The sequence below is a fragment of the Cupressus sempervirens genome, chromosome 5 (genome assembly GCF_028749045.1).
Source record: "Cupressus sempervirens isolate cs-2001-9-10 chromosome 5, ASM2874904v1, whole genome shotgun sequence".
Lineage (NCBI taxonomy): Eukaryota > Viridiplantae > Streptophyta > Pinopsida > Cupressales > Cupressaceae > Cupressus > Cupressus sempervirens.
In genome coordinates this window covers 960,400,886-960,427,871 of record NC_143122.1, presented here as the reverse complement: position 1 = coordinate 960,427,871, position 26,986 = coordinate 960,400,886, and the positions used below count along the sequence as shown (strand labels likewise).

General features: G+C 37.6%; 1 protein-coding gene across 3 annotated transcripts in view; it reads right to left on the bottom strand.

Moving 5' to 3' along the window:
• LOC149559147 (putative cyclic nucleotide-gated ion channel 5) overlaps positions 1–26,986 on the bottom strand; it is a 275,019-nt gene that overhangs the window by 193,293 nt on the left and 54,740 nt on the right. For all 3 annotated transcript variants that reach the window (XM_089833067.1, XM_089833066.1, XM_089833068.1), the window contains one exon: positions 14,177–14,753. In XM_089833067.1, the coding sequence (XP_089689193.1) occupies positions 14,177–14,753 (577 nt within the window). The remainder of the gene's footprint in view (positions 1–14,176; positions 14,754–26,986) is intronic.

Sequence of the window (26,986 nt, the reverse complement as noted above, 5' to 3'; positions counted from 1 at the left end):
AAATTCGACTCAACATGAACTCCCACCATATATTATCAGTTGGCAGACTTGTATGATGGTTGACGACTTGCCAAAAATGCAACAGCAGACCCAATGAAGAGTTTGATATTTTTGATGGCAGTAAATTGATCGCAAACTCCCACGCAATGATTGCCCTTCCCATCAACACATGTGGCCCTCCAATATGCAGTCGTGTTTCCAGTTCTAGGATAATCTGCTGATGGATTGGGGAACAAAATCCAATGAGGTCACAAACAATGCCCTTAGGAAAAATCGATGAGTCTTGTCTGTACAAACAATCAACTAGAAAGAATCCTCTCCTTAGCCACAGCAAACAACAGTAGGAGAAACTGTCGAATTGCTATAGAACAGCAGCAATTCACAATACCAACCTTCAGAATAATTCTCCGACTTCAAGAAACCCTCACCAAATAGTCAAGAAATAAAATATATAATCAAGATTATTCTCCTTAGCTACAAGAATACAGTAGGAGAATGTTGGCCAATTGTATACTGCAGCACAATTGCCAAGAACTTCTTAGACGAGACTCTTACACTTCAACAAGGGCTCATAAGTCAGAAATTAGGGAAAACCACAAAGGCACAAAAAACAAATATATATTCAAGCGTGCTTTTCCCAATGCAATGAGCTCTCATTTATAATCTTTCATTGGCCAAAGTTTCCTAAATAACTCCACCTCAGAAATTGTGTAAGTTTCCCGAAAGAGCTCAACACTAAAAACTTTCCAACACACTTTTTAGAAATATCTCTTAATGTCATTATTATAATAATATAATAATTGTTATAATAATGCAACTCCATGATTAATAAATAAATAAGGGCTCATGCAATTATTAACTTTATTAACTGCAAGTGATGACCAACTACTGAAGCCACCCACTGCACTGTCAAAAATAGCAACTGTCAATAATAGACTTACTAAAAATAGTAAGTCCACAACTAAGACCCCCAAAACACCTTGTCAATTCACGAGGGTCGCTATGATGAGCTAACTCCATCAACTACACAAACTTGCGAAAAATGGGGACATTACAACCAAAACTACCAGGTTCTATTCTTGGAGGAAGTGAGGAGTAACTCTCCTCCCGATCTCTCCCAATCTAGGCTGCCAACACATCCATTCTCTTTTCCATGTTTTCTAGTTTGTGTTTCTTGCAAAATGTGGATCATCATATCCAATGAGTTCTAGGGTAGAGCCCCACTGTTTACTTCATACTCTATGGTGTTTCCATTGTCGGCCATGTTTTGAGACTGATTTGTTCTTGTTATATACAATTGTTTTCTAGGTCAATATCATGCTTGCATTTGTTTACAACAAACATTTAAATGCTTAAAGAGATTATGCTCAACAAAAGAGAAGATTTGCTAACTGCTTATTATATATTGTGCCAGTTGCAACTGCAACTACATTATTTACAAATATTTCATTTCCTGAGGACACATCAAAAGAATAGATTAACAAATAAACTGGACACCCTATTCTGGGGTATTCTGTCGATTTTCATTTCTGGGCTTGTATTGCCTTTTACATAGTTTCTGAAAGATTATAAGAGGATCAATCTGTTTGGCATTCCATGCCCCAATAAGTTTGTTTCTCAATTTTGCCTTCTTCGATGGCGTCCACCTTTCTTGATTCGCCACAGTGCTTGCACTAGGGTCTCATTATCCTTGGGTATAGAGCAAGTGAAATAATCGCGTTTGGCATATTCTTTACTGGATAGAAAAATATGAGATGTCTAGGTTTCTTGCGAGGTGTCATACGGGTGTACACCCTATTCACCATTCAAATCTATATTTTCAGTTTTTGTTTCTGATTAGCCCGAGGTTCAGAGTTGAACCTATCATTAAGTATTAAAAAAACTGTGGTGAAACTTAAGGCAAGTACATCACAAGTTTCTCAGTCAAAATCAGACAAACAGAATCACCATTTGGCATTTACAGCACAGGCACGTCAACTGCAGAGCAACCATCTTCAGTAAGCTGGAGAAAGGAAATACACCAAGCATCCAAATGTTGTGCAACTTAGATAGTCACCATCCCTTGGCCCTACATAAGCTCAAGTAATGGTTGAAGGTTTCATGTGAACCTCCCATATTATGATTTATATCATTCAATATCAACTGCTTATCTACAAGTCTGAGAAACACAGAGGCACACAGCTGAGAACATCACGAAGTATAGTTGCACAGAGATATTAATACTCTTTGAGTCAGCAAGGACAAATACATTCTTTGATCAAGCAAAAGCACAGGTAATTGAAGCAGTCATGTAAAGTCTGAAAAATCAAGTGTTTTCTTCAGAATTTAATGACACCTTTAATGGTGAACAGCTGAGAAATTTGCAGAAAGAAAAACTTTGTGCTTATATTTGGGGGGAAATAGAATAAATTATTATATTTCAACCATGTTCACAATAGAAAATATTTTTTAAATGCCTATGTTTGTTTAAGCTATGCAAAGTGTGAAATTGGAAGCTACAAACTGGTTCACGTTTAAAAGTTATAAATGCCACCAAATGCAAGGATTGAATCATTCCATTGTGCATTTTGATTTTGTGAAGGTGATGATTGAGTTGTGCCTAGAGTTTGAGCAATGACAATCTGCAAGAATCGAGAATCCTTCCACGTGTTTTGCACATTAAATTGATTGAGCTCTGCCAGTGAATTGTGTCAACTTAATCTCATCCAGAGGTTAAGATTGTGCTTAATTTGGTGGTTTTTTTTGAAGAAGATTTAGTGTTTCCAATGTTCATCTCAGATACTGATTGCAAGACATGGAAGTGATTATTCAATGCAGATTGCAACTATGTGCAGGGCCTCTTTTGGGATTAAAGGCTGACGCAGTTTGATAGAAGGATGGCATGCATTGTTACAGGCTGCATTTCAGTTCCTAGGGCCTGCGTCTCAATTTATATAGGGCAGCATTTATGTTTGCAGAAGCAGCAATAATAATGAAGGGCTGCGATTCAGTGGCTGAAAAGCACACTGTGGCATTGGTGATTGGAGTGCTATCTTAAATAATTCCTCAAGCTTCAGCGATAAACTCAGTTCCAGAGGCAGCTATACTAATAATTGGATGTCAAATTGGGCATGCTTGCAGCTCCAGGTTGCATAACTTTACAATTATAAGGAAATTGTTGCATTGTAAATTGTTAGTTTCTAGCATTGTAATTTGAATTTCAGGAATGTGCATATGTTTGGAATTGCAAAATCGTAAAAATACAAACAAAATATACATTAAGAAAAACAGAACTTAAGCATTGCATGCCAATTGTTTGACGAAATGAATAGCATAGAATTAAATCTTCAGAGTTAGAGCTCGCAGGAGCTCTTACAGATAAAACGTTAAAATTTCTGTCATTTGCAATGGCTTGGTAAGACAGAGTTATTAACAAGGTTAGTTTCAAGAATTTAAATGCCATCAAAATGTGATTTTATAAGAAAAGCAGCTTTGTTCATTCTAAACCACAAGGAAGGTAGATGGTTGGTTGTAAATGGGCAATGAATTATGAATTAATCAGATACAGTGTCAACACATTACCATCGCTATGGTGTTTCAGAGATTGAAGGATATAATATGCCTTTGACACAAGTGTGTGGATTTTTCTTGTTTTGCAGTGAATAAAACTATATACGTTAGTTGATGTAGTTACAACTACATCCTAACTATCCACCCTATAGTTAGTAGTATAAAAACGACACTGTGAACAGGGAAAGAGTGACGATGTGGAAGAAAAGACAAAAAGCAGAAAATTTCTGAAAACGAATGGAATGTTCTGTTGAACAAGGATCATTCTGAAAACAACACGGATGTTTGGTTGATACTGCAATAGGTATAAACACTTTTTAAATTGCATTTGGGAATTAGCAACAACTGATGTGAGGTCTCAAATTTGTTTTCTTACAGTTTATTGATAATGTTTTCAGAAAGTCTGATCCTCTATCAGAAGCATTCATGTGTGTATGTGTGCATGTGTGGTGCATTGTATTTCAGAGAAATAGATTTGAAAAAGTGACAAAAACATATGATTAGAGTTATATAAAAGTGCATGCAGATCAGTTCTTAACTTCTTATATTCCAGCAGTTCAACTCTCATCAGTCTATTTGGTATACAACATACATTGGCTGAAGGTATTGACCATTTCAATTTTAAGACTATATTTCTGATTTGTATACATTTACTCTAAGTTCGAATATATGAGCCTAATGGTTTGCTTTTAAAAAGTTGATAGTCATCTTGTTGTCTCAACACTGTACAAAGATTTTAGGTTCTAAAGAGTTGGTTGGATTAGTGCCCCATGTATAGTGGAGTTGATGCTCATATTGTAAGAGTTGGTGCTCTTGCAGAAAGGGTGTTGTGAGGTTTTCACACCATCGCCCCACAACTTTGGGGACCCCCTCTTTTTCTTAATCGCCTTGGCAAATTTTTGGATTGTCCAACAATTTTTATTTTTTGAGAGTTTTGAGTCTTAGACACCTTTAGGCCAGATGGAGAGACTTAGCTTATTTTCACTCAGTTTCGCTTGATTTTTGAAAGCAACCAATTTCATCCTGAGGCTGGACAAAATTCGAGAGGCAATGCTTGGCAAGATAAAATTGTAAATTTGTACTTAATCGATTTCTTTTGAAAATTTGGATATAACTGTGTGAACTTGAGATAATTTTCAAAAAGGGAAATTTTGTTAGACTTGAGTTTTGGAAAATCTTAAATTTTTCTTTCGTGAAAAAATTAATTTTGTGAAAATGAGGCCAAATTGCAAAATTGATTTTAGACTCTAGAAGTAATATTATTTTTATCAAAAAAAATTTAAAGGCATAGCAAAATCTATTTGGATAAACTGCAAAAATTTGGCTTTAACGGATTAAAATTACCTTGAAAAAATTTAAGCCTTTAATAAAATTGGTAATTTAATATGGAAAAATGGCTTTCGGTTAGCCAAAATCCAATTTTAATGATGTATTAATTACTAAATCCTCATTAAATGGAAATATTTAACATCTCCAAGGCACCATTTAATTTCTTTTTGCAATTTGGAACTAATTGGCAATTTTAAAGGCAATTTTCATTTTGGCAAAATTAATATTTAGCTAAGTATTTAATTGTGGGCCATAATTTTGCATTAATTTTTGTTTTTCTTGCTCCCAGAGTCCAAGTCGGCCAGCTAGGAGGAAATTGGAAAGTTGGGTATAAGAGGAGGCCTCTCTCCCATTTTCTCCTCACTTCTCATTTTTTTTCCTCTCCATGATATGAGCGATTTTGCAAGAGGTGGATCTTCTTCTTGTTTTGGCAATTTTGTAAGCCAGATTTTCTCCTTCCTTGGCGATTTTCCTCTTGGGGCAGGATTTTCATTGTTAGAAGATTTTGAGAGAGCAGATCCCCCCTCCATTGTTAGGCGATTTCTGCTAGGGCAGACTGATTTCTCCCATAGATGGCGACATTTTGTTAAGAGAGGGCATATTCTTGCTTGGACAAATTAGCTTGAGGGTAGAATTTTACGTTCTCGCCATTTTCTTGAAGGCAAATCTGATTTTTGTGCCATAGGCAGTTTATGATGAAGGTCTGATTTTGTCCATTTGGAACTGTACTTTTTATATCAGACTTAGGCAATTTTGGTTGGGAGAGGAGATACATGAGGAAAGTTTGATTTTTGTGGACAAATGGTGGATAGATTCAGATGTTTAAATTTTTGATTTGCAAGAAGGCTTGAAATTCTCAAGGTCTAATCCTAAATCCAAAAGAGTCAAGATCTAGCTATTGGTAGAGGTGACTTCTAATCATTTAGAGTTGAAAGGGGTCCTTAAGCTGACTTCCTTCTTTCGTTCCAGTCTAAGGATTGCCTTCCTTGATTCTGCTTGTCTATTGTCCACCTCTTTACCATCCCGTAATAGGGCGACGAGATGGAGGATGTTAGTACAAGCAAGAATCCTAAGGGGACAAAAACTAAGAAAGAAAAAAAGGATATGATGCCCAAAACACCTTTCTTCTCGAAAATGAAGTGAATAACCGACACCAATATCGATACCGTAGACATGATACGGGTAAAGGACAGACTAAAAGAAGGACAATCTCATTTGGCAAAGAAGATATACAGAAGTGGAATTGTGCACGCAGTGGCCTTTCCTCCTACATTGGCCTGTCCAGAATTGGTTATGAAATTTGCATCCCAGTTTGATCTAATCAGTAAATCCATCATCTTCGGCGAAGGGAAGAGGGTGTTGACCAACATTGGCGAACAAGCAATCAAAGAAACATTTAACATTCCCCAGTACAAGAAAATGATGGTAGTGATGATGGATCAAGCAGCTAAATCTTTTCAGGAAAACCAAGAGGCCTATTTCACACACCTAAAGCAAAATTGGCTACACGAGGGTAGAAAAGGTGTCAACAAATCGTCCAGGCTTATAGTGGTGGACTTCAGGTCAAAATACGGAGATCTCATAGCATTTCTCAGTCGAATCATGGGCCTAGCTCAAGGTGTGCAATTTGAAAACTGGATGTACTTCTTCATTCACAAAATTGAAAAAGGGAAAGCAAGATTTGATTGGGCTAGGATCATAAGCGAGAACATAGAGTTGCAACTTAGAACCATCCAAAACCAAAGGCAATTCTACATGGGATCCTATCTGTTTTACCTAATTGCTAGAGTGTACAAGAGTCCAAGACTTAAGGCTTTAGGAGAAGTTGGCAAGGGGCCAGGGCAATATTTGGTGCATGAATGCTATCCACAGCTCCATTTGCACAACAACAAGGATTACAAGATATTCTGTGATGCCTTTGCCATGAAGACGGTAAGGGTATTACAGGGGACACCTACTAAGAGACTTTCATCAAAAGCAGAGGCAAAGATAAAGAAGTTTGGAAGTCGGTTCATCACATTTCCACAATTCACCTACATTAGAGTAGCAGGGAGTACAGTTTGTCCCAAGAGGCTTCCAAGATACCCACCCGACAAGGTAATTTTAATGGAATTGGCTAGGCAACTTGAGCACTATGATAAAATATTAAGAAGTGAATGTAAAACAGGCATTACCTTCTCACTTGCAATTGGCAATGATAGTTGCCCCAATCGGGCCGCCTTTGCAACTGCAGAGAAAGAATTGGAATGGTATCATCTAGGATGGTACAGAGCAAGGCAAGAGTTTGATCTTAATGGTCTTATCAAGGCATCTCATAGAAATGAATTTAAGCATGTTCCCACTATAGAGGACTTTTGGGCCAACGCGAAAGATGACTTTCATGTGAGAAAGCTAGCTTTCTCAAGATTGTCGAGGAACATGATGAGAGATATCAAATGGAGAGGCCTTGATATTCCCGATCAACTAGAGGATGATGGAAATGTGCTAAGAGAAGATTATGATACAGTAGAAGGAATAGAATTGAATCCAGTGGATTGGGATGACCATCATGATCCTTCCTTGGAGGCAGTCACAAGGGCAGTAGATTTACATAATGAGTCATGGTATAATTAAAGACTAAGGAAGCTACAAAGACAAAGGATTCCACTTACCTATGAGATGATGAAGCCAAAAGAGGGACGAATAGAATTAGTCGGACAGAGGAATGAAGGAAGTAGCCAGCAATAGGAAGTAGCCAGAGACAAGAAGAGAGCCTTGGAGGTAGAGAAGGGCAAAGAACACCTGGAACCTCCGGCCAAAAGACAGCATACAGTTCCATCAAGAGAGAGCATAGTTGAGGCTAGAAGCCAAGAGGTCAATTCAAGTAATAAAGGGGCCGCTGTGGAAGTAAGCTCTAATTCAAAATCAAGTGGTTACAGTGAGAGCACCGAGTATTCCCCTCTCTTAGAAAACCAACAAGGAGTTGATAGGGAAGAAACTAGTGGAGAAGAAGATGGGCCGATTGACATCGAGGCAATAAATCAAGCACTCGAGGCCATTGGTGATGTTTTGTTAGTCAAACCAAATCCAGATTTGGGGAGATGCACCGCACCACTATGGTTAAGGAAAATGCTTATGCCAAGAGGCGAGGTAGTAACTGCCCGAACGGCGAAAGACATCCGAGGGTTAATAGAAAAGGGTGATAGTGAGAACCAGAAACAAATGGCAAAGACGGTGGCAAAGGTAATCAGGAGCGACAATTATGGTCACCGAAAGGTTCAGATTGCTATACCAACAGTTAATAAGGCAATGGATGAAATTGCGGCCCAAGAATATGAAATAGTGGAACACAACTTGGGAAGAAACACGGATGATATGGAATGTGAAGAGATTCAGGAGGTATAGCTTCAACAGAGAAAGGTTGAGGAAGGCAAATGAAAGGATCGTAAAGTTGGAGGCCGAAAACAAATATTGGAGAGATTGCCAGCCCATCCAACAGTTGCACCAAGCAGCCCTTCCTCAGGATAGCGGAAGCAACCTCGAGGAGATATCAACTCAGCTACATGAAGTTAAGGATTGGATCCATGATAAAATCCAAGATGGGCAAAGTTTCTTGCCTTCTTTCATCTCGACATTACGGTCATTAGTGACTATTAGAGACAGGTTCAGATTATTTGAAGAAGAGTGGAAGGATTTCCTTCCCATCAAAGATTTGGTTATTCCCAGGCTACAGGCGTTCATTGGGCTACCGGAGGCATATTTACAAAGGGCCAAGTTGGTTGATGAGAGAGGATTGGGTACGGTCGAATCTTGCTTTGTCGCCTTGACTACCAGATTGGGATTACTTGAAGAGATATAGATGGCGGTTGCACAGCACAACCCAAGCGTCAACACTTCCATTTCAACCATGATGAGCGACGTTGGGATGGCACTTGATTTTGAAGACATCAAAGAAGAAGATATCAATGAGCCAAGACTTGGATCAAGGTTGGATGAGCTAAAAAGGGTTGCCATCAAGAAGAAACATTTGAACACCCTTTCCTCCTTAAATGCCTTCATTGCATTCGAAAAGGAATATGAGAAAGATCATGAGAGGACACTACAAGTAGCAAGCCGCATGGTGAAATCAGCTAAACTCAAGATGAAGCACACACCTTGTCCTCCTATAGAGGAAGTCAACGAAAGGCTAGCTAGGTTCATCGCCTTAGCTAAAAGAACAAAAGAAAAGGGAAGAGTCATATTAAAAGATCATTTAATGTAAGCCCAAGTGGCAATTCCTCTTTCTTCTAGAATAGGACAAGTGTTTATTTCTGATTGGCCGCCATTTTGGTGCCTTCCCATTGGTTGCCACTTTTACACTTTTTTCATTGGTCCATTGACAAGGTGGCAACCCTAATTGGGGTTTCTAGGATTCAATCTGGATTGTCAGTTTTGGTTTTGATCTCTACCATCGGTTGCAATTTTGGCATCTATAAAAGGCCATTTGCTCTCATTTGTAAGGGTCAGAGAAAATTGTTGCTAAGATAATACCAAAATTCGCTATTTCTTTCTCATTGTTGTGACTTGCATGGTGATTAAGGGCCTTTAGTATTATTGCATGGTTTCTACTTCCAAAAGTTAGAGTAGATTTCTTTCCAAGTTGTTGAAGCAAATTTCATTTCAAGTAGCTAAGTAAGAGTAAAGTAGATGGATAGTTGTATGGTAGCAGTAGTGGGTGTTTGATAGGGATCAAACTAGACCACTAGCATCCTAGTGGCTTGTTGGGAAGCCTTGTGTGGCAAACTAGTTTACTTTTCCTTCAAATTATTGCACCTATGGAAGTGAGGCCGTTGGTTAGCTTTCATTAGGTTCGATCCCAGTCCATTTGCTAGTCTTCATCCATAGGAGTAGGAGTAGGGTATCAGGTAATTTAAGACTTATAATTTTGGAGAAGAAAGTTAGAAAACACCAATCGTAAGAACCATTCACCCTCCACCACCATCACTTACCATCAACATCCTCTAGCATTCACACCAAGCCACCATCTTCATCATGCCACCAAAGTCCAAGTCATCCTCAACAATTTGCGTAAGGCCGCCTACGTGATTACCAACAAATCACATCGATAAAATTGAGTGAGTATCCACAAGAGTAAGGCCCATTGGATTTATTCTCATATCCCATGAGCAATAACTTTTCAAGAGAGGAATTGTATGTTTGATACTCCGTATCAGATATTCAATTACTAATATGTTATGTAAGTGATACAAAACTCACATCAACAAAGGGTTGATGTCCTTGGAGCTTTGTAATCAGATTTCTTTGAGAGACCGGATTGGGATAGTAGATCCTAACTGTTACATACCAATTTTTGGCCCAATTTTAAATGTTCATTTATAATGTTTGTTAAAATTGCAAAGTTCATGGAGGACGATGAAACACAAGGGGGAAGGTATGTTACATCTCAATTTTTTACTCAATTTTAAATGCTCCTTTATAGCTGTTGAGGCTTCATGCGAACTTGAATGATTGGTTAAATTCGTTGTTTATTATTCATTATGATACCATAGGAAATTGGAATACTAGTTAATCATTATGATGATATATGAATTGGAAATGGATGGCTAATATGATCATATGCTATGATAATTTTGATTTCTTAAAATGATGAGAAATATGTAATTACCATGATAAATTTCCTTGTAGGAATGTGGCGAAGGGCAGGGGAAGCATTGCCAGAGAAGGAATTGGCATAAGGGCACCACCTACCACTGACCCAACATGTAATGAGTCTTAATCACAATGGCTAAGAGAAAGCGGCTTGGCAAGAAAGGGCTTAATAAGAGACGGCCATGAGCTAACCAGTTAAATTATATATCACTTAATAATAAACGATATCACTAAGCATAAATTGAACTATGCACAAGTTGGTACCTTTATAATTGTGTTATTTGGATGGAGCCTTCCATTGTTTAAAGCATGTCCTAACATATCAACACGATGATACCTAAACACCTATACATGTACATACATGTATATGGGTATATATGTAAACCAATTTATATATATATATATATATATATATATATATATATATATATATATATATATATATATATATATATATATATATATATATATATATATATAAGAATGTATATGCATACTTGATTTTTGACGTATACATAAGAAATATATCATTGGGGTTTACGCATGTACATGTACATATGTATACATACATATATATTAAGACACTATTATTATTTCTTTCATCTTTGGCCAAAGTCTTATTTATTTTGCCTTGAGCGGCCACCTTGCTAATTATTTCATCGGCCCATATGTCATTTCGATGATCTTTTTAATATTAAATGTGTGCCACATGTATCAATGACTTTTGTTTCTTTATAACTCCTCCACTGCCCCCTTCTTGTTCTTCTTGAAACCGGGTATGAGGAGTTATATATGATTGAGACTATGGCCTTTGGCATTAGAGGCCATTAATTGAAACTCTGTCTTTGACATTTCCGTAGCCCCGATACCACAGTAGCAATTCTCATTATTGCAGCCACAACCCCCCTGCAGTAATTCTCACCCTTGCAGCCATAATACTTCTGCCATAGCATTCGTAACTCTGTGATAGTAAACATCTTCCAAGCCGCGGAAGCTCTGCTATAGTTTCCCTTTCACAGATCATGATAACTCCATTTTGGCATCCACAGATTTGCTCTTGGTCTGTATTTGATTGCACCACAATCACTGTGCAAGATCGCTGCTATAGAAGCTAAATGTTGACTGCGTGTGCATTTGATGATTAAAGGTTGCAACTGCTAGTTATTGCCCAGCAAGCGGTGGATTCAGCCAAGTTATGCCTTCGTCCTTTTTTTTATCATGTTCTAGCATAATTATGACAAGAGATTTTGAATTCTGAAAAGCAGAATCTTAGTTCATCAAAATGGATGTGCATAAGTATAAAACTTGATATGGGATTATAACCCGATTGGGTGAAGATTGTATAAAACCTTATTCTTATACTGATAGTATATCAGACTTCTGGGTTATAGCAGCTTCTGATATCACACCAGAATAATGAAACCAAATCTGATATCATATTCACAACAGAATGCAATTTGTATTGAGTTTAATTTCGTAACATTACTCTAACAACATAATTGAACTATGTCTCAAAGAATATCTTTCCATTGCAAAGCTTATACAGGGATATTATTCAATATGTCTCTGAGATAAGGGGGCAGTACCCTTAAGGAAAACCAGTGATTATAATACAAGTAACATGAATCTTTCTTAAGCCATAAGCCCAGGTTGGGCAGAATGTAAATGGCTGTGGTATATTATGCTTATTCAATCGCACCAGAAATTCATCCAGGAAGACCAGCATGGTTGACATGAAGGGTGTCAATTGATAGCCACTGAAATTATGGAATATCCTTGCATGATAAAACATAGATCAATCAATAACAATAATTAAGAAATAAAAAATGTCATAAGAACAGTGTCAGCTCATGGTGGCCTAAGGGTATGAATCTTGATGTCAAGACGGTTGTGGTAGGATATGCTATCACCAAGAAGCTCAGTGGCAGGACAATGGTGTCCCATACCGAATCCCAGGGTAGGGAGGGCCTTTCTAAGTTTGAGATTGTGTAGGGATACTTATGGGTCCACGGTTGGGAGGTTAAACCTGTGAAAATGCTTCTCCTCTCCACCAGACACCGAGACTTGCACAAGAGAAAGATATGATTAGCATTCGAATCTCTACTAGTAACGGGTATTTTACTTTTATGAATTTGCCATTTCAAGTTGAAGATATATTAGATGGTTAATATCATTTAATCAGTTATCTTCTTTTCAGTTATTTCGATTATAGCTGTTGGTTCTCTTCCATCTCAATATGTAAAGTAGGTCTAAAATTGTCTTCATGTGCTTATGAAAGGTACATATTCTTATTAGCAGAAAAGGTCTTTCTTACCATTAAATAACGGTCGGTTACAATGGCAGTTATATTCATCATATTTGTTGATTAAATACTCATTCAATTATTAGTTAAGATATTTCAGCTAAACTGATTATAACCATTAATCTCTTTCATATGAACATGTAAAATAGCTGTTATAACTGCCTTCTCATGATCATGAATATGGAAAGTGACTGTGTCAATGTTATGATAGTTGTTAGTTAAGGCTGGGAAAACGGGATGTTACACTAGCGGCATTTCTCGCCATGGTTTTCCTAAATTCAGTTTCCACCTAAATACTTGTGTGTTCTGAGTTTTCTGTTGTTTCTTTATGCATTTCAGTTATTGCATTCTTTAGATTTCAGATTATTTGATAATGTGTCAATATTTGGATGCTGCTTCTCCAAGTATGTACTAGCAACACAAAACCTGAAGTGTCTTAATTCTCAGTGAGAGTCAATCCATATAGAGTTTATCCCACAACATTTACCTATTATGCCTCAAAGCCTCTGTGATACTTTGAAGTTGAATCCAATAAAGACTTCACGATATCATAAGTGTCACCTCAGAAGGAAGCAAACCAATTGATAACTCCAGAACAACCCATATACATCATGTTCTTTTTGTGTGCCTTTCTCATATGCCTGTTGTCATGAAAGTTTCTTGTGCAGATACTTCTCTATATTTCTGCACATCTTATGACTGTCACTAAGGGTGGGATATTAGAATATTAGTACAATAATATAAAATAGGTGTACTTTTACACCTGTACATAATAATAAGTTAGTGCAGAATAAGTCCTTTGTAATTGCCATCCATTTTTGGACTATAACTACTCTCTATTTTTAGCACATGTTCAATAATATAATGCAATGCTCTGAATTTGAGAAAACGCGCCAATTTCTTTCAATCCTTTTTCTCCAATCTTTATCAAAATGAAAATCATACAAGCATCAAGAGTTTTTACATCAAACATACAGTTCAGTCATAAAAAAAGAGTTTACAACAATGCAGTAAAAAGGAACAGAATCAAGAATTGTAAGTAACAAATCCACATCAATACTGCTAGAAGAAATGATGATAAACATGATATTGCATATAATAGGCACTTCCAGTAGCCATAGAACTCTGTAAAAGGCCAACCATTTTTGGCCATATTTTCATGTAGCTATCTATTTAAATTTGAAGGAATGAGTAGCTTATACTGGGTTGACATAAGTACAGCTGTAGCTGATATCTAAACAGCAGTTCCCCAGTTTTTTGTTAATTTCTACGTATAAATAATACAACCTTACAAGAGCATTAGATATGAACTATCCCATGAATATCCAAAATCAAAATTTATTTTTAGGAAATAAAAAATGTCCATACCTGGGGAAGAGGCAGCACAGCAAGAAAGTCAATAATGAAGTATGTTGACAAGTATTTTTTTGCAATTTGTATTGGATCAATCACAAGCTCTCTTTTCCCAAGTACCATAGATGGAGATATGAATGCTGTTTGGAACTGAAACATCATGTGTACTAAATAAATGATATCTATGAGAGACCGTACAACAGTAAGAACAGTTGCCAAATTCTTATCTATACTGAGGCAATTTAATCCGTCATCCACAAGTGGCACATAAAAGAATAATGGATCAACAAATACCGCAACTATGCATAATATGATAAAAAATCTGTTCCATTTCTGGAGGACCTTATCTTGAGGATCAAATAACCTATTATTGAACAACTTAAGATCCTCTGGAAAGACTACCCTGGAAACTTCATTTACCAATGAACAACCAATGTTCTTCAATTCTTGTGCTCCTTGATCCATTGCTCTTCTCACACGAAGCAATGTAGAGCTTGACATCCTGTCCAAATTTCTATAACTTGAATCATAGTTACTAAATTTGCCAGTCCCTGAACCAAAAGAATCCTCAGACTCTGAATCAATGTGAAACCTGTGAGATAAATAACAACTAAAAGATTAGTTGAATGGGAAAAACAATTATCTATAGAATTATAAATCATTACACAACGAGGCAAGTGAATTTTCTGAAAGGAAACGATGCAATTCCAGTATCATTAACAGAGAAATCATAAGTTACAACATTTAGAGATTTAAGCCTTGTGAAAAATGCAGATTGAACATAAAATCTATATCCACATACAGAAACCAGCAAATGCCACCTCTCTTATGGTGTGTAAAATAAATGGAATAAGAAATTTCTTACTTACATGTTGTATAGGGAAGGGTTTACTTCAATGGTGTTGTATCCCAATATTTTGCCTCTTTAAATATTCATATAGCCGTTACATATTTCATGTGAATGTCGGTTAGTTAATCAGCTGAATATTATGATCATGTGAAATGGAAATATGGTTGTTCGTCTTGAATCATGTAAAGATGACATGTTAGTTGTTCATTACAATTTTAATAGAAAATGAATATTTATTATTTTAAAAGAAGTTAGAAAAGTTGATTACTTATTGGAAATAGTGGTTAGCCGTTATGATGATTATGAAAATAACTTTTGATTATAGTTATCTTGATTCAAATTGAGGAATATGTTATTATCGTGGAAATTCTTCTTGGTTGTGGAACACGATGAAGGGGGGAAGTATTGCTAAATGGTAACTAGGGATTGGGGCACCAAATGTCCACTGACATGCCATCAAGCATGGATTCTAACCATTTTGGTTACGAATTTAATGACTAGCCAAGCAAAAGTATACCTTGGACAACCATGAGCTACCCAATCAGTTCATAACACTTATCAAGAAAACATTAAACATTTAAAAAATATAAATTGTTACCTTTTCTATCTAAAATCGTTGTGTAGTCTCTTGGTTATTTTGACATCTATACTTGCACTTATATGTGTGTGTGTGTGTGGGTAAATCAATATAATAATGTGAAAGAAATATATGAACAAAATTTCTGCACATATATGTATATATGTACGCACAAATAGAGGTGCTATAGATACCATGTTGCTAATATGTTTTAAGATCAAGAGGAAGGACAGCCTTTATAATTATTTTTAATATTTGCTTTTCATTATTTGAGCAATTGCCGATCTTTTATCGGGCTTATATTTTAAAATATTCAAATCGATGGAGTTACTCTTTTAATTGATTGGAAATTAATTTCTTTTGAGCCGATAGCTGACCTTGCACCTGTCACCTTGGGCTCTTCTTGTAACCAAGAGTGCATTTGCGGGCTGTTTATTTATGCACTCGCCAAGACTATGCGAATACCCTTGTTTTCAAAGCTTTCTTTATGCTCTTTGATTTCCATCTCACAGCAACAAGCCGAGGTCTATGGTAACAATCGAATTCATTGGGAGAAGCTCCGCATTTACTCAAGAGCCTAGCAGATAGTCTCGGATCTGTCAACTTCTTTGCCAACATTTATAAGTCAGCATTCCACCTACATCACGAGACAATGATCTCAACTCTGCTCTAGGCAGCGCAACTTTCATTACAGGTTATGCAATCATTGTTCCTTATTACACTGCCATACATATATATTGTTTGCTGAAATTACTGTTATGCAATCATTGATCTTTATTTTGTTGCCATACATATGGACTGTCTGCTGATAATACTGTTTCATAAGTTGTCCTTGTCATCAGTGCAAATGATTCATATTACATTCCATTGCAAAATTTTGTGTATGATATCCTTTATAAGCAAGCACCGAAAAACTTATTGTGCAAATTATTCATCCTGACTTATACAGAGGAGTTGGCAATATGCCTCTAAGATAAGATCAGCATGTGGTGCCATGAAATAACATTGAATATAGTATACTCAAATTGATATCAGAATTGAATATTATCTCGTGATCTGCTAGGAAGCACCCCTAAGACTGGAATGGTCAAGTCAAATGGATCGAAGGAGAGAACATCCCTGTAATAACAAAAGAGAGTCAAAAATGATAGTTATGTACTTATAAAACTGCATTTATAAAACTGAGTCAGCTCATGGTTGTCCACTATATAACTCTTGTTGTCAAGTTGAGCAGTGGGTGATCGGGCATAATTAGTAGCCCACTGAAATCCTTGGCCAATGTAGGTTAGTGGCATGCTTGTCATAATGATCACTAGAGGTCAAAGTGCTAGGTAACAAAGAGGAGGTTGATGGAGGATATTCACAACCTTGTCAATTGCTTAGCCGACACTCTCACTAGAAAGCTCGGCTGGCAAGACCATGGTGCCCCAAGCCTAACCCCATGGTAGGTTGGGCCTTTCTCGAAAGAGATTGTGTGGGGATATGCAAAGATCCATGGTTGAGAGGTTAAGCCCATGGCAATGCTTCTCCTCTCCACCAGATGCCGAGGCTTTCTCAACACAATGACTGTCATCTGCTTCAAGTATGGTACTTAATTCTTTTGTACAATTCATTTTTCAATGTCATAATTTTGTATCATATTTTTTAAATTGATATTTCATTATGTTATGTAATAACCCCCTATTAACATATAACAACTATAAACATATGTAACATCTATTACTTTTGAATCATTATCTTGATTTCCCATAATAATTAATTAATAATATAATATTAGGTGCCTTTTAGTAATAAATATAATAGTTAACAAATATATTGATTTAATAATATGGTACAAATTTCCTAATAATTAAACAAACAAATAATTAGATAAATTTATAATATAATATTAGATGTCTTTTAGTGATTGTTGTCTATCAAGATTTGCACCTTTAGCAAGATGTAGAATCAAGCTATCCTGTGAAACAAAGGAAACTCTCTCGAGTGGTGGGTTGTCCTAAAACGAGAGAAGAATCTCCGGAAGCTAGGCCGGTTCCTAAGTTGTGATCACCTAATCCTAAATTGTACTCGAGATAAGGGTAAGAAATGCAAGAATGAATGATTAAAACTAATCTAAGTGAGGTGATACACAAATGGTTTTTTGAATGTAATTTTGATTATTTCAGCACAAACTACGAAAAGACAATTGATTCACAATATCAGACAATCACGTAATCACAAAAGTGTTTCTATGTAAGGATTGGGATCTCCTGCTTTGAAAGGGATACCTAAGTTTCACCAATTTTCTACAAGAAAACAATAATCACAAACATAGACCTGCAATCATATGTATCACGATTCAAATCTGCAACTAGGAATGTAACTATAATGAAGGCGAACACAACATTAAAGCCAAGAATTCACAAAATTTGCACAAAAATCTATGATAAGGAACCGATGTATCTCTATAATCAATGCTGAAAAAATCTCTGTCACAAGTGCCCTTACAATCAACTCAAAATCTACAATCTGCAAAAAATCTGAATCCGAAAGAAGGTCCCTCATAATGAGGTGAAAGTACAATATATAGAAGAATAACCCTAACTCGGATTCCAAAATCATGCTTAGGAAAAATCACCAAAAAATGATGAAAACTATGATGGAGTCATTGAAAACTGCACTTAACCACCTGCCCAACTGCTGGATAACTCAAAACTACCTCTAGCTCTGGAAAATCATGCACAAAAAGGTCAAACTCGGATGTACTAAGAAACCCACAAAAATAGCATGTGAAACTGCTTTAAATTATGCAATATATGCATAAAATAAGCCCTCAATCTGAACTGCATGCATAACTGATCTCAACTGCCCCATAGGATGCTAAAAAATCATCAAATAACTCACAAATCTGTATATGAAACTGAAACTGAACCTGGCCTCAAAATACCCCCTGTTAACTGAATGTCCTCCTGTTCCAAAAATAGCTTTCCCATTTCCTCTCCTTGCATTTAGGCATTAACATATTTGAGAACTCTTATAACTTCCTTTAATTAATTAATAAAATCAATGGTCTTATAATTACGACCACTTGATTTATTAATTTTTACAATCAAAGCTCTTCTTTTATTATATTTATTTAATATTAACATGTTTATATATTATTTTATATCATTAAACACATTTAATATTAAATAAATATTTACAAAGGAAATTATTTTTTTATTTTTTTATTTTTTTATTTATATTAATATTAATATGTTTACAATTAACGTGTTATTTGTTAATTTAAAACATATTAGTATTAATATAAATAGAAGAATAAATAATAAATATATATTGTTTTTAATAGTTTCATATGTTATAAAAGTGATTGAAAAAATACTCATTTTCAATATACATATGAAACTAATGAAAATAGAGACACCTAATTTTAAAACCCCATACCATGGACCCGAAACTCTTATTAAAAATAGCAAAGGGCAAATTATGAAAATGTATGAAAGGAAAAAGGAAGGCATTTGTCTTGTTTCACTGTTTGCTCATTCACATGAGAGGAAAAGATGAAGGGTTTTCTACAAACCCTAGCCGCAGGCATGGACATCTTGCAGATTTGGGCGCCATATTTGCTTCTTTTGCTACGGGCTCTTTCTTGTCTTGCTTCTATACTCAAATCACTGGCTTTGGACTGCGGATTGGGCAGATTTATTCCATTTTTATTTTTTTTGTAGACTCGACTCCATACTTGTTGTGACAGCGGATTCACTTGGTTCTTGTTATATTTGCTGAGGACTCCATGTTTTTCCTCTGGCAGCATGTTTAGCTTTGAATGTGCTCATTTTCTTCTTCTCATTATTCCCGTATGAAGGCAATTTCGGACGCCATACTTTAAGATCTGGGCGTATTTGTATTCGCCATGTGCTGATGGATGCAATATTATGCTTGCTGAAGCTCAGATTTGAGTTCTTGGCCATACTGGTCATCACATTTAGTTGGACGGCTCCTACTGCTGAACGTGGAGATCTAGTACATTTCTTGGCAATTTTTCTCTGGTTAACCTACCAGATCTGAAGTTCCCTTTGTATTCGTGACTGTATCTCTTCTTGGAGTCATTGTGGCTTGATTCTCTTGCAACCATTAAGTATCCTGGTCGGATAAAAACTTTGCAGATTTTAACTTAATGGTGACTACTATTACTGCTGTTTAAAACACCCATTTATTTGCATCTTCTGAAGGCTTTGTATAACTGGCATCTTCCTTTGCTGAATTAACACCGTGAATTTCAATTCCCATATGGATTTGAAACCAAGAAAGAAGTTATATTTGTGTTTTTTATTTCTGTACTTCTTGAGACTTTAGAATATGAGATATTCATGTGACTGATAGAGAAATTATCATAGCCATTAATTCTGATATTATACACAACTTTTCAATTTATTCTTGACCATCAAAAATTGAAATGGGCTTTGCTTTTACCATTGTATATGGAGGAACAGTTGTAAAAAATATTTTCTTCTCCCTATCATATTGTTATTTGGATTCTGATTAATCTCTTTAAACATTGGAAAGACCCAATCACGCCTTCTCCCCTCACTCACATGTGCAAATAACGTCTTTGTGATAACTGACAGTACAGATAGGAACACAATAGTATTTGTCTTGAATTGCAACTCTTCTGCAAGTCCCTTCAAAAATTTCAGTGACTTTCAGATTCGCTTGTATAACTGCCTCCCTGAAACTATTTAATGCTTCTTCTACATTTGGAGTAGTATACCATTCAGTGCCTATTTTCTTTCCTTTTGCATCTTTAGCAGGTATTAAGCCATGTATTTGTTCCTCACCAGGAGTGTTGGCCCAGACAGTAGGAGAAAAGCATTTTCCTTTAAACCAGATAGACTCATGATCCTTGTAATAGCATATTTCGCCCTTGGGCCTACTTCCCAGAGGACTAACAACAGCTTTCACTCTTAAGACAATTGGAAGAAAATCCTCTTCTACAGCCAAGAATAATGCTTCAGCAGCTCTCTCAACTTCCACAAAAACGTCTTCTACATGTAAACGTTTTACACGGCCTTTCTATGAAGATACCATGTTGTTTTACATGGCCAAAGCATGATTATTCCTACTGCTCCACACCCAAGGACGATGAAACCATAGCATAGGCATTGAAGCGAATCAAGAAAGGGTCAGATGGACTCCTACCAAGAAGGCAATAATAAGAAATAAACTTATTGAGATATGCAATGCCAGGCAAACCAGTCCTCTCCCAAAGATGAGATTGGAAAAAATACCCGGGAATAGGGTGTCTGATTTGTATTAAGATATTCTTTAGTTGTGTCCTCAGAAGAAGCAAATTTTGTAAATAATGTTGTTGCAGTTGGAACCAACAAATTCTGCCAAACATAATAAAATGAGCTTAAAGCAATACTTCTTTTGTTGCATTTAATCTTTCTGAGCAATTATATACTTTTGTATGCAGGCATGATATTGATTAAGAAACACTTGTATATTTCAAGAAACTTAAAAACTTAGAAACATGGTCAGTAACGGAAACATTGTAGACAATCAGGTGACCAGTGGTACCAACCCTCACAACTCCTCGGATCTATTGATCCAAGTTTTGAGAGACATGCAAATAAAGTTAGAAAACATGGAAAAGAGAATGAATGATATGGCAGCCCAAATCAGGCGAGGTGAAGAGGAGACCCACTCCAGTCTTCCACCTAGCACTGAACCTGAGTATTATGGCCACAGTGAAAGGGTTCTCACGCCTTACCTACCCAAATAGAGAAACATAAGAAACAAGAGATAGTGACTTATTCACTGATATTAAAAAGATCAAACCTTCTAAGTTCTCAAGCTCTGAGTCTGGAGAAGATGCAGAGGCCTAGTTAACTAAGATGGAACAATATTTTGAAATTGGGAGTTTCTCTGAAACTTCCAATGCTATATGGGGAATATATCGCCTCTATGGAGAAGCAGCTACTTGTTGGGGAAACAATAAAATAGAGCTCAACCTTAAGACATTTGAAATCACATGGGACAGGTTCGTCTCCATTTTCAAAAATCGATGGCTGCCCTAGACCTTCTACAATCAGAAACTATTAGACTTTCAAAATCTTAAGCAAGGGGATTTGATTGTGCATAAATACTGGAAGAAGTTCACCTGATTGCTTAAGTACGTTCCCTTGTATCAACAAGAAAAAAACTTGAAGTTAGAAAGTTTGTTATGGGCTTAAATAATAGGATCGAAGGATCTTTTTGATCCCTATATGATGTTGTTAGGTGCATTCATACTTGTAAAAAAAAATAATCTTGCCTTATATTTATCCTTGTTTCCAAGGATCTCCAGATGGGACATCACATCTGGTATCAGAGCCCATGTTAAAACATTGGGATCTCTGTGTATATGTTGTCCATATGGTTGATGTTGCGTTGTGTGAGTGCAAGTGTCTTGGTTAGAGCTCATGATCTTTGTTGCTTAGGTATCTACTTGGGATGGACTTGCTTGTCTAGTAGATGTGACTAGTATTACAATAATAGATAAGACGTCTATTATTAGTTAATCGTTATCTTGTAAATATCTTTAGCTTTAGTTTACTTTTGTTTTTTGCTTTCTCTGGAATAGAATGTTTCTATTCTTTACGATCGTTTCCTAAGGAAACATCGTCTCTTCCTTTTGTATAAATTGACCTTTCGGTCTCTGTTATTAATAAGCAAGTATTTACCAATTACCTCGTAATATGGTATCAGAGCATCTTTCTTAATTTTTTCGAAAATTATAATTTCTTTTCTAAAATTATCAGAGCCAATTTTCGAAACTATTATGTGAACCTTGCTTCCTAATCTAAAAACCCTGAGATTTTCAGAATAGTTTTTTGTCTAAGATTTTTTTAAACTCGCGGATTTTTTGTGGCAGACCTGCGGATATTTTTCTGGGCGTTTTTTTGAAATTGCGGATTTCTTTTCCTAGTTTTTTTTTTTTTGAGATTTGCGGCCTGCAAGCATCCTTCCTCCATTGGCGATCTTGTCTCCTCATGCAATCGTGTCACATGGCAGCGCAAATCTGAACAAATATATGCAGAAAATGACGCGATTTTCTGGACCCGCAAAACACCTGTAGAAAACGACTATTTCGAACGCCGAAGATCACTGTTGAAGCATTCACGCCCCTCTTTGCCAGCATATCTTCCTTTTTCGGATGTTCATTTATCCAAATCAGCCATTTTTTGCCCTACAAAACACCATTTTTGCTGTTTTTGACCTTTTTGGCCGCCGACTGCTATTTTGCTCAAAACCTTAATTTTTGGGGTCGAAAAAATTTTTTGTTTGCAAATTCTTGATCGGTTTTTCGAGAGCTCAACTGGGTTGTCGTCCTTTTTTTTGGGTGCCTCGATTTTTGTGCCTCGATTTTCGAGCCAGCGGATTCAGAAAATGACAGCAAATTCCTTCTGGGTTTTTCGAGCTCTCTTTTAGGTCATTCTTTGGTTCTTCTGGGTCTTCCGTATTTTTGCCTCGAAGAACGTGCCTTCACAGATTTTCACAGTTTTTCATTGAAAAACGTGCCATGGCATCTTTGACAAATATTCTGCTCGAGCATAATTCCAAATTTGATGGTCGCAATTATGGAACCTGGAAGCAACACATCATCGCAATCTTCGAATATCGAAACACCGATCAACTTGTTCTGGGTGTTAAGCAGCGTCCGACTTCTCCAAGTCTTGATCAAGATACATGGGATCTGAACAATCAAGAGGCAGTAATGCTTCTCAAACTCTCCGTAGCTGATGACCAGCTTTCTCAGATTCCATCCGGCAAGACAGCTGCCGAAATCTGGACACATCTAAAAGGTCTTCATGAGACTTCTGACAAGAGCAAAGCCTTCTATCTGAAAAACACTCTGTTTTCTATTGTCATGGATGAGCACACCTCGCTCCAGGCACACTTGAATCGGATTCAAGAAATCCGTGATCAGTTACTTGCCATCGGTCGCAAGATGGAGGAAGAGGATATTGTGGTAATCACTCTTCGGAGTTTACCAAATTCCTATGAGCATTTTATCGAGACTCTCAACATCACATCTACTAGTGTTGATCTAAAGTTCACTGATCTCTGCACCCTACTACTTCAGCAAGATCGGTGGAAACAACAGTTCGGTAGCAGCTCCAGTTCCACCTCCACTGAGCAAGCCTTTGCTGCGAAATCCTTTCAAAAGGATAAGGGCAAGTTTCAGCAACCATCTCAGCAGAAGTCTTCTGCTCCAGCATCCGATGGTACCAAAAAGAAGAACATTCAATGCAACTATTGCCACAAGTATGGTCACATGAAGGTTGCATGTCAGAAACGCTTAGCTGCCCAGTCTAAGCAATCAAGTTCGCAACCCAAAGCGAACAGTGCAGAGCGCACTGAGCAGGCGAAATCTGGCTTTTATGCCTTCATGGCTAAAAGACAAGCAGATCATGTGCAATCATCTGCCTGGTACATTGATTCAGGTGCTTCTTGACATTTCACTCACCGCAGAGACTGGTTTATTGACTACCAGCCTTATTCAGATTTTGTTATCTTTGGTGGTGGAGAAGAGTACATGGTTGTTGGTAAAGGAAACATTCAAATTCAGTCTGTTGGGAGGAAGCTCATATTCCTTGATGTGTACTACGTTCCAGGGATGGAACTAAATCTACTCTCGGTCAGTCAGTTGTTGTGACATTCTCCACACTTGGCAATCACCTTCAGTTCACATCAGTGCACCATCACTGATCGGGCGACTAAGTCTACTATTGCAGTTGGTCTTGAGGATCATGGTCTTTTCAAACTTACTGATTCTAGTGATTCTCAGGACTTAGCTATGGCTGCTCGGCGATCTTCCATCAGCACACTTTGGCATCAGCGATATGGGCACTTAAATGTGCATTATCTCTCACAACTTGCTCGGGATGAGCTTGTTCTTGGTTTGCTAGAGATTCAAACCCAACACCTTGGAGTTTGTGACACATGTCAGGCTGGGAAGCAACATCGCACACCTTTCCCCAGTGGCGATTCTTGGCGAGTTTCTCAAGTACTTCAGCTTGTTCATGCTGATATCTACGGCCCTATGGCCACTCTTTCTGTTCTTGGGTACAGGTGTTTTCTGTTGTTTGTAGATGATTTCAGTAGAAAAATGTGGGTGTATTTCCTTAAAAAGAAATCCGATGCATTTATTGTATTTCAGAAGTTTAAACCCTTAGTTGAAAAAGAGTCTGGGAAATCTATTATTACTCTTAGATCAGACAATGGGGGGCAATTTTGTTCTAATGTTTCCTCCAGCTTCTTGGATACACATGGCATCCAACGCCAGTTCATCACACCCCACACGCCACAACAGAACAGTGTAGTTGAACGTCGGAACAGGACAATCACCAAGATGGCTCGTTCCATGCTCGAACACAGACATGTTCCGAAGCGTTTTTGGGCAGAAGCAGTTAACACTGCAGTTTATCTGTTGAACCGGTCACCCACAGTGACGGTCAAAGGTAAAACTCCGGAAGAGGCCTGGTCAGGTCGCAAGCCCAGAATCAGTCACCTGAAGGTTTTTGGCTCTCTTGCTTTTGTTTGGATCCCTGATGCTTCACGCACCAAGTTGGATGCCAAGAGTCAGAAACTGATGCTTGCTGGATATAGCAGTCTTCACAAAGCCTACCGCCTTATTGATGTTGAGACATCTCGTCTCATATACAGCCACGATGTAGTCTTTGATGAGCAGCGAGGACCATTCATGCCTGTTTCTCCTATTCCTGATCCAGCAGACCAGCCTATGCAGGTTCATGATTTGGGAGTTCGGCTTCCATTAGGTCCACCTGATGGGAGGGCTCCAGTAGCTCCTACAGCTCCAGTCCTGCCAGTGATACTACAGGATCACCTCGTTTTGAAGACGCTTCACCTGAGTTTGATCTAGATTCTTCTGATCAGGATCCTGCTGATCAAGCATCTCCTAGTACTACTGTTGGTCATTCTCCTCTCCGGCCTAAGTGGTGGGCTAAGACACTTGCTGATCTTCATGATGATGAGCTCATTGATGGGAGAACTACTCGGAAAAAGAGCAAAACTATAGATTCTGTTAACTTTGCTCTTATGGCCAACATTCACAGTGTGTTTGAACCTCAAACATATTCCGAGGCTAAAGGAATTCCAGAGTGGGAACAGGCCTTGCAATCTGAACACCGGAGCCTGCTGAAGAACAACACTTGGGTCCTTTCTGATCTTCCCCCAGGGAAGAAACCCATTAGCTGCAAATGGGTCTATAAAATCAAATACAAGTCAGATGGTACTTTGGATAAGTACAAAGCTTGTTTAGTGGCAAAGGGCTTTTCTCAACGTCAGGGCATTGATTATGAGGAGACCTTTGCTCCTACTGCAAAGATGAGCCCCATCAAATTAGTCCTAGCCATGGCAGCACAGTTTGGCTGGAAGGTCCATCAGATGGACATAAAGAGTGCTTTCCTGAATGGTGATCTCCATGAAGAGGTCTACATGACGCAGCCTCCTGGTTTCAAGGTTGCTGGTAAAGACCATCAGGTTCTCAGATTGGTAAAAGCTCTCTATGGTTTGAAGCAGGCCCCTCGGGCATGGTACATCAAGATTGATACGTACCTCAGTGAACAAGGCTTCAAGAGGAGTTCTTCAGACTCAAATCTGTACATCAAGACTACTGACAGTGACATCATCCTTCTGGTTAACTATGTGGATGATCTGATCATCACTGACAGTTCGGCATCTTTGATTCAGGGAATCAAACAACACTTATGCCAGTCTTTTGATATGACAAACCTTGGGCTCTTGCATTATTGCTTAGGTGTTGAAGTTTGGCAACAGTCTTCTAGTATATTCATCTCTCAGTCCAAATATGCTAGGGCCTTGTTAGACAAATTCCGAATGTAGGATTGCAAACCTGCATCTACACCTATGGAGAAAGGTCTCAAGTTATCAGCCAAGTCTGATTCTCCTTCCGTTGATGATACTACGTATAAGCAACTAGTAGGCAGCCTCATCTACCTATCTGCTACTAGGCCTGATATCAGCTTCGCAGTCAGCTATATTTCACGCTTTATGACAGCTCCCAAGGCTGATCATTGGATGGCAGCAAAGCGTGTGCTTCGTTATGTGAAGGGCACTTCTGATTATGGACTTCTGTATTCTCGGAGTTCTAATCCTAAACTCAGTGGGTTCACAGATTCAGATTGGGCAGGCTCTGTTGATGATAAAAAGTCAACATCTGGATATGTGTTCAGTTTGGGATCCGGTGCAGTCACATGGACCAGCAAGAAGTAGCAGGCAGTTTCTCTCTCTTCTACAGAGGCTGAATACAGAGGGACTGTTAAGGCAGGATGTGAAGTTGTCTGGCTTCGTCGGATGCTTGGGGATATGCAGATGTCACCAGCAGGACCGA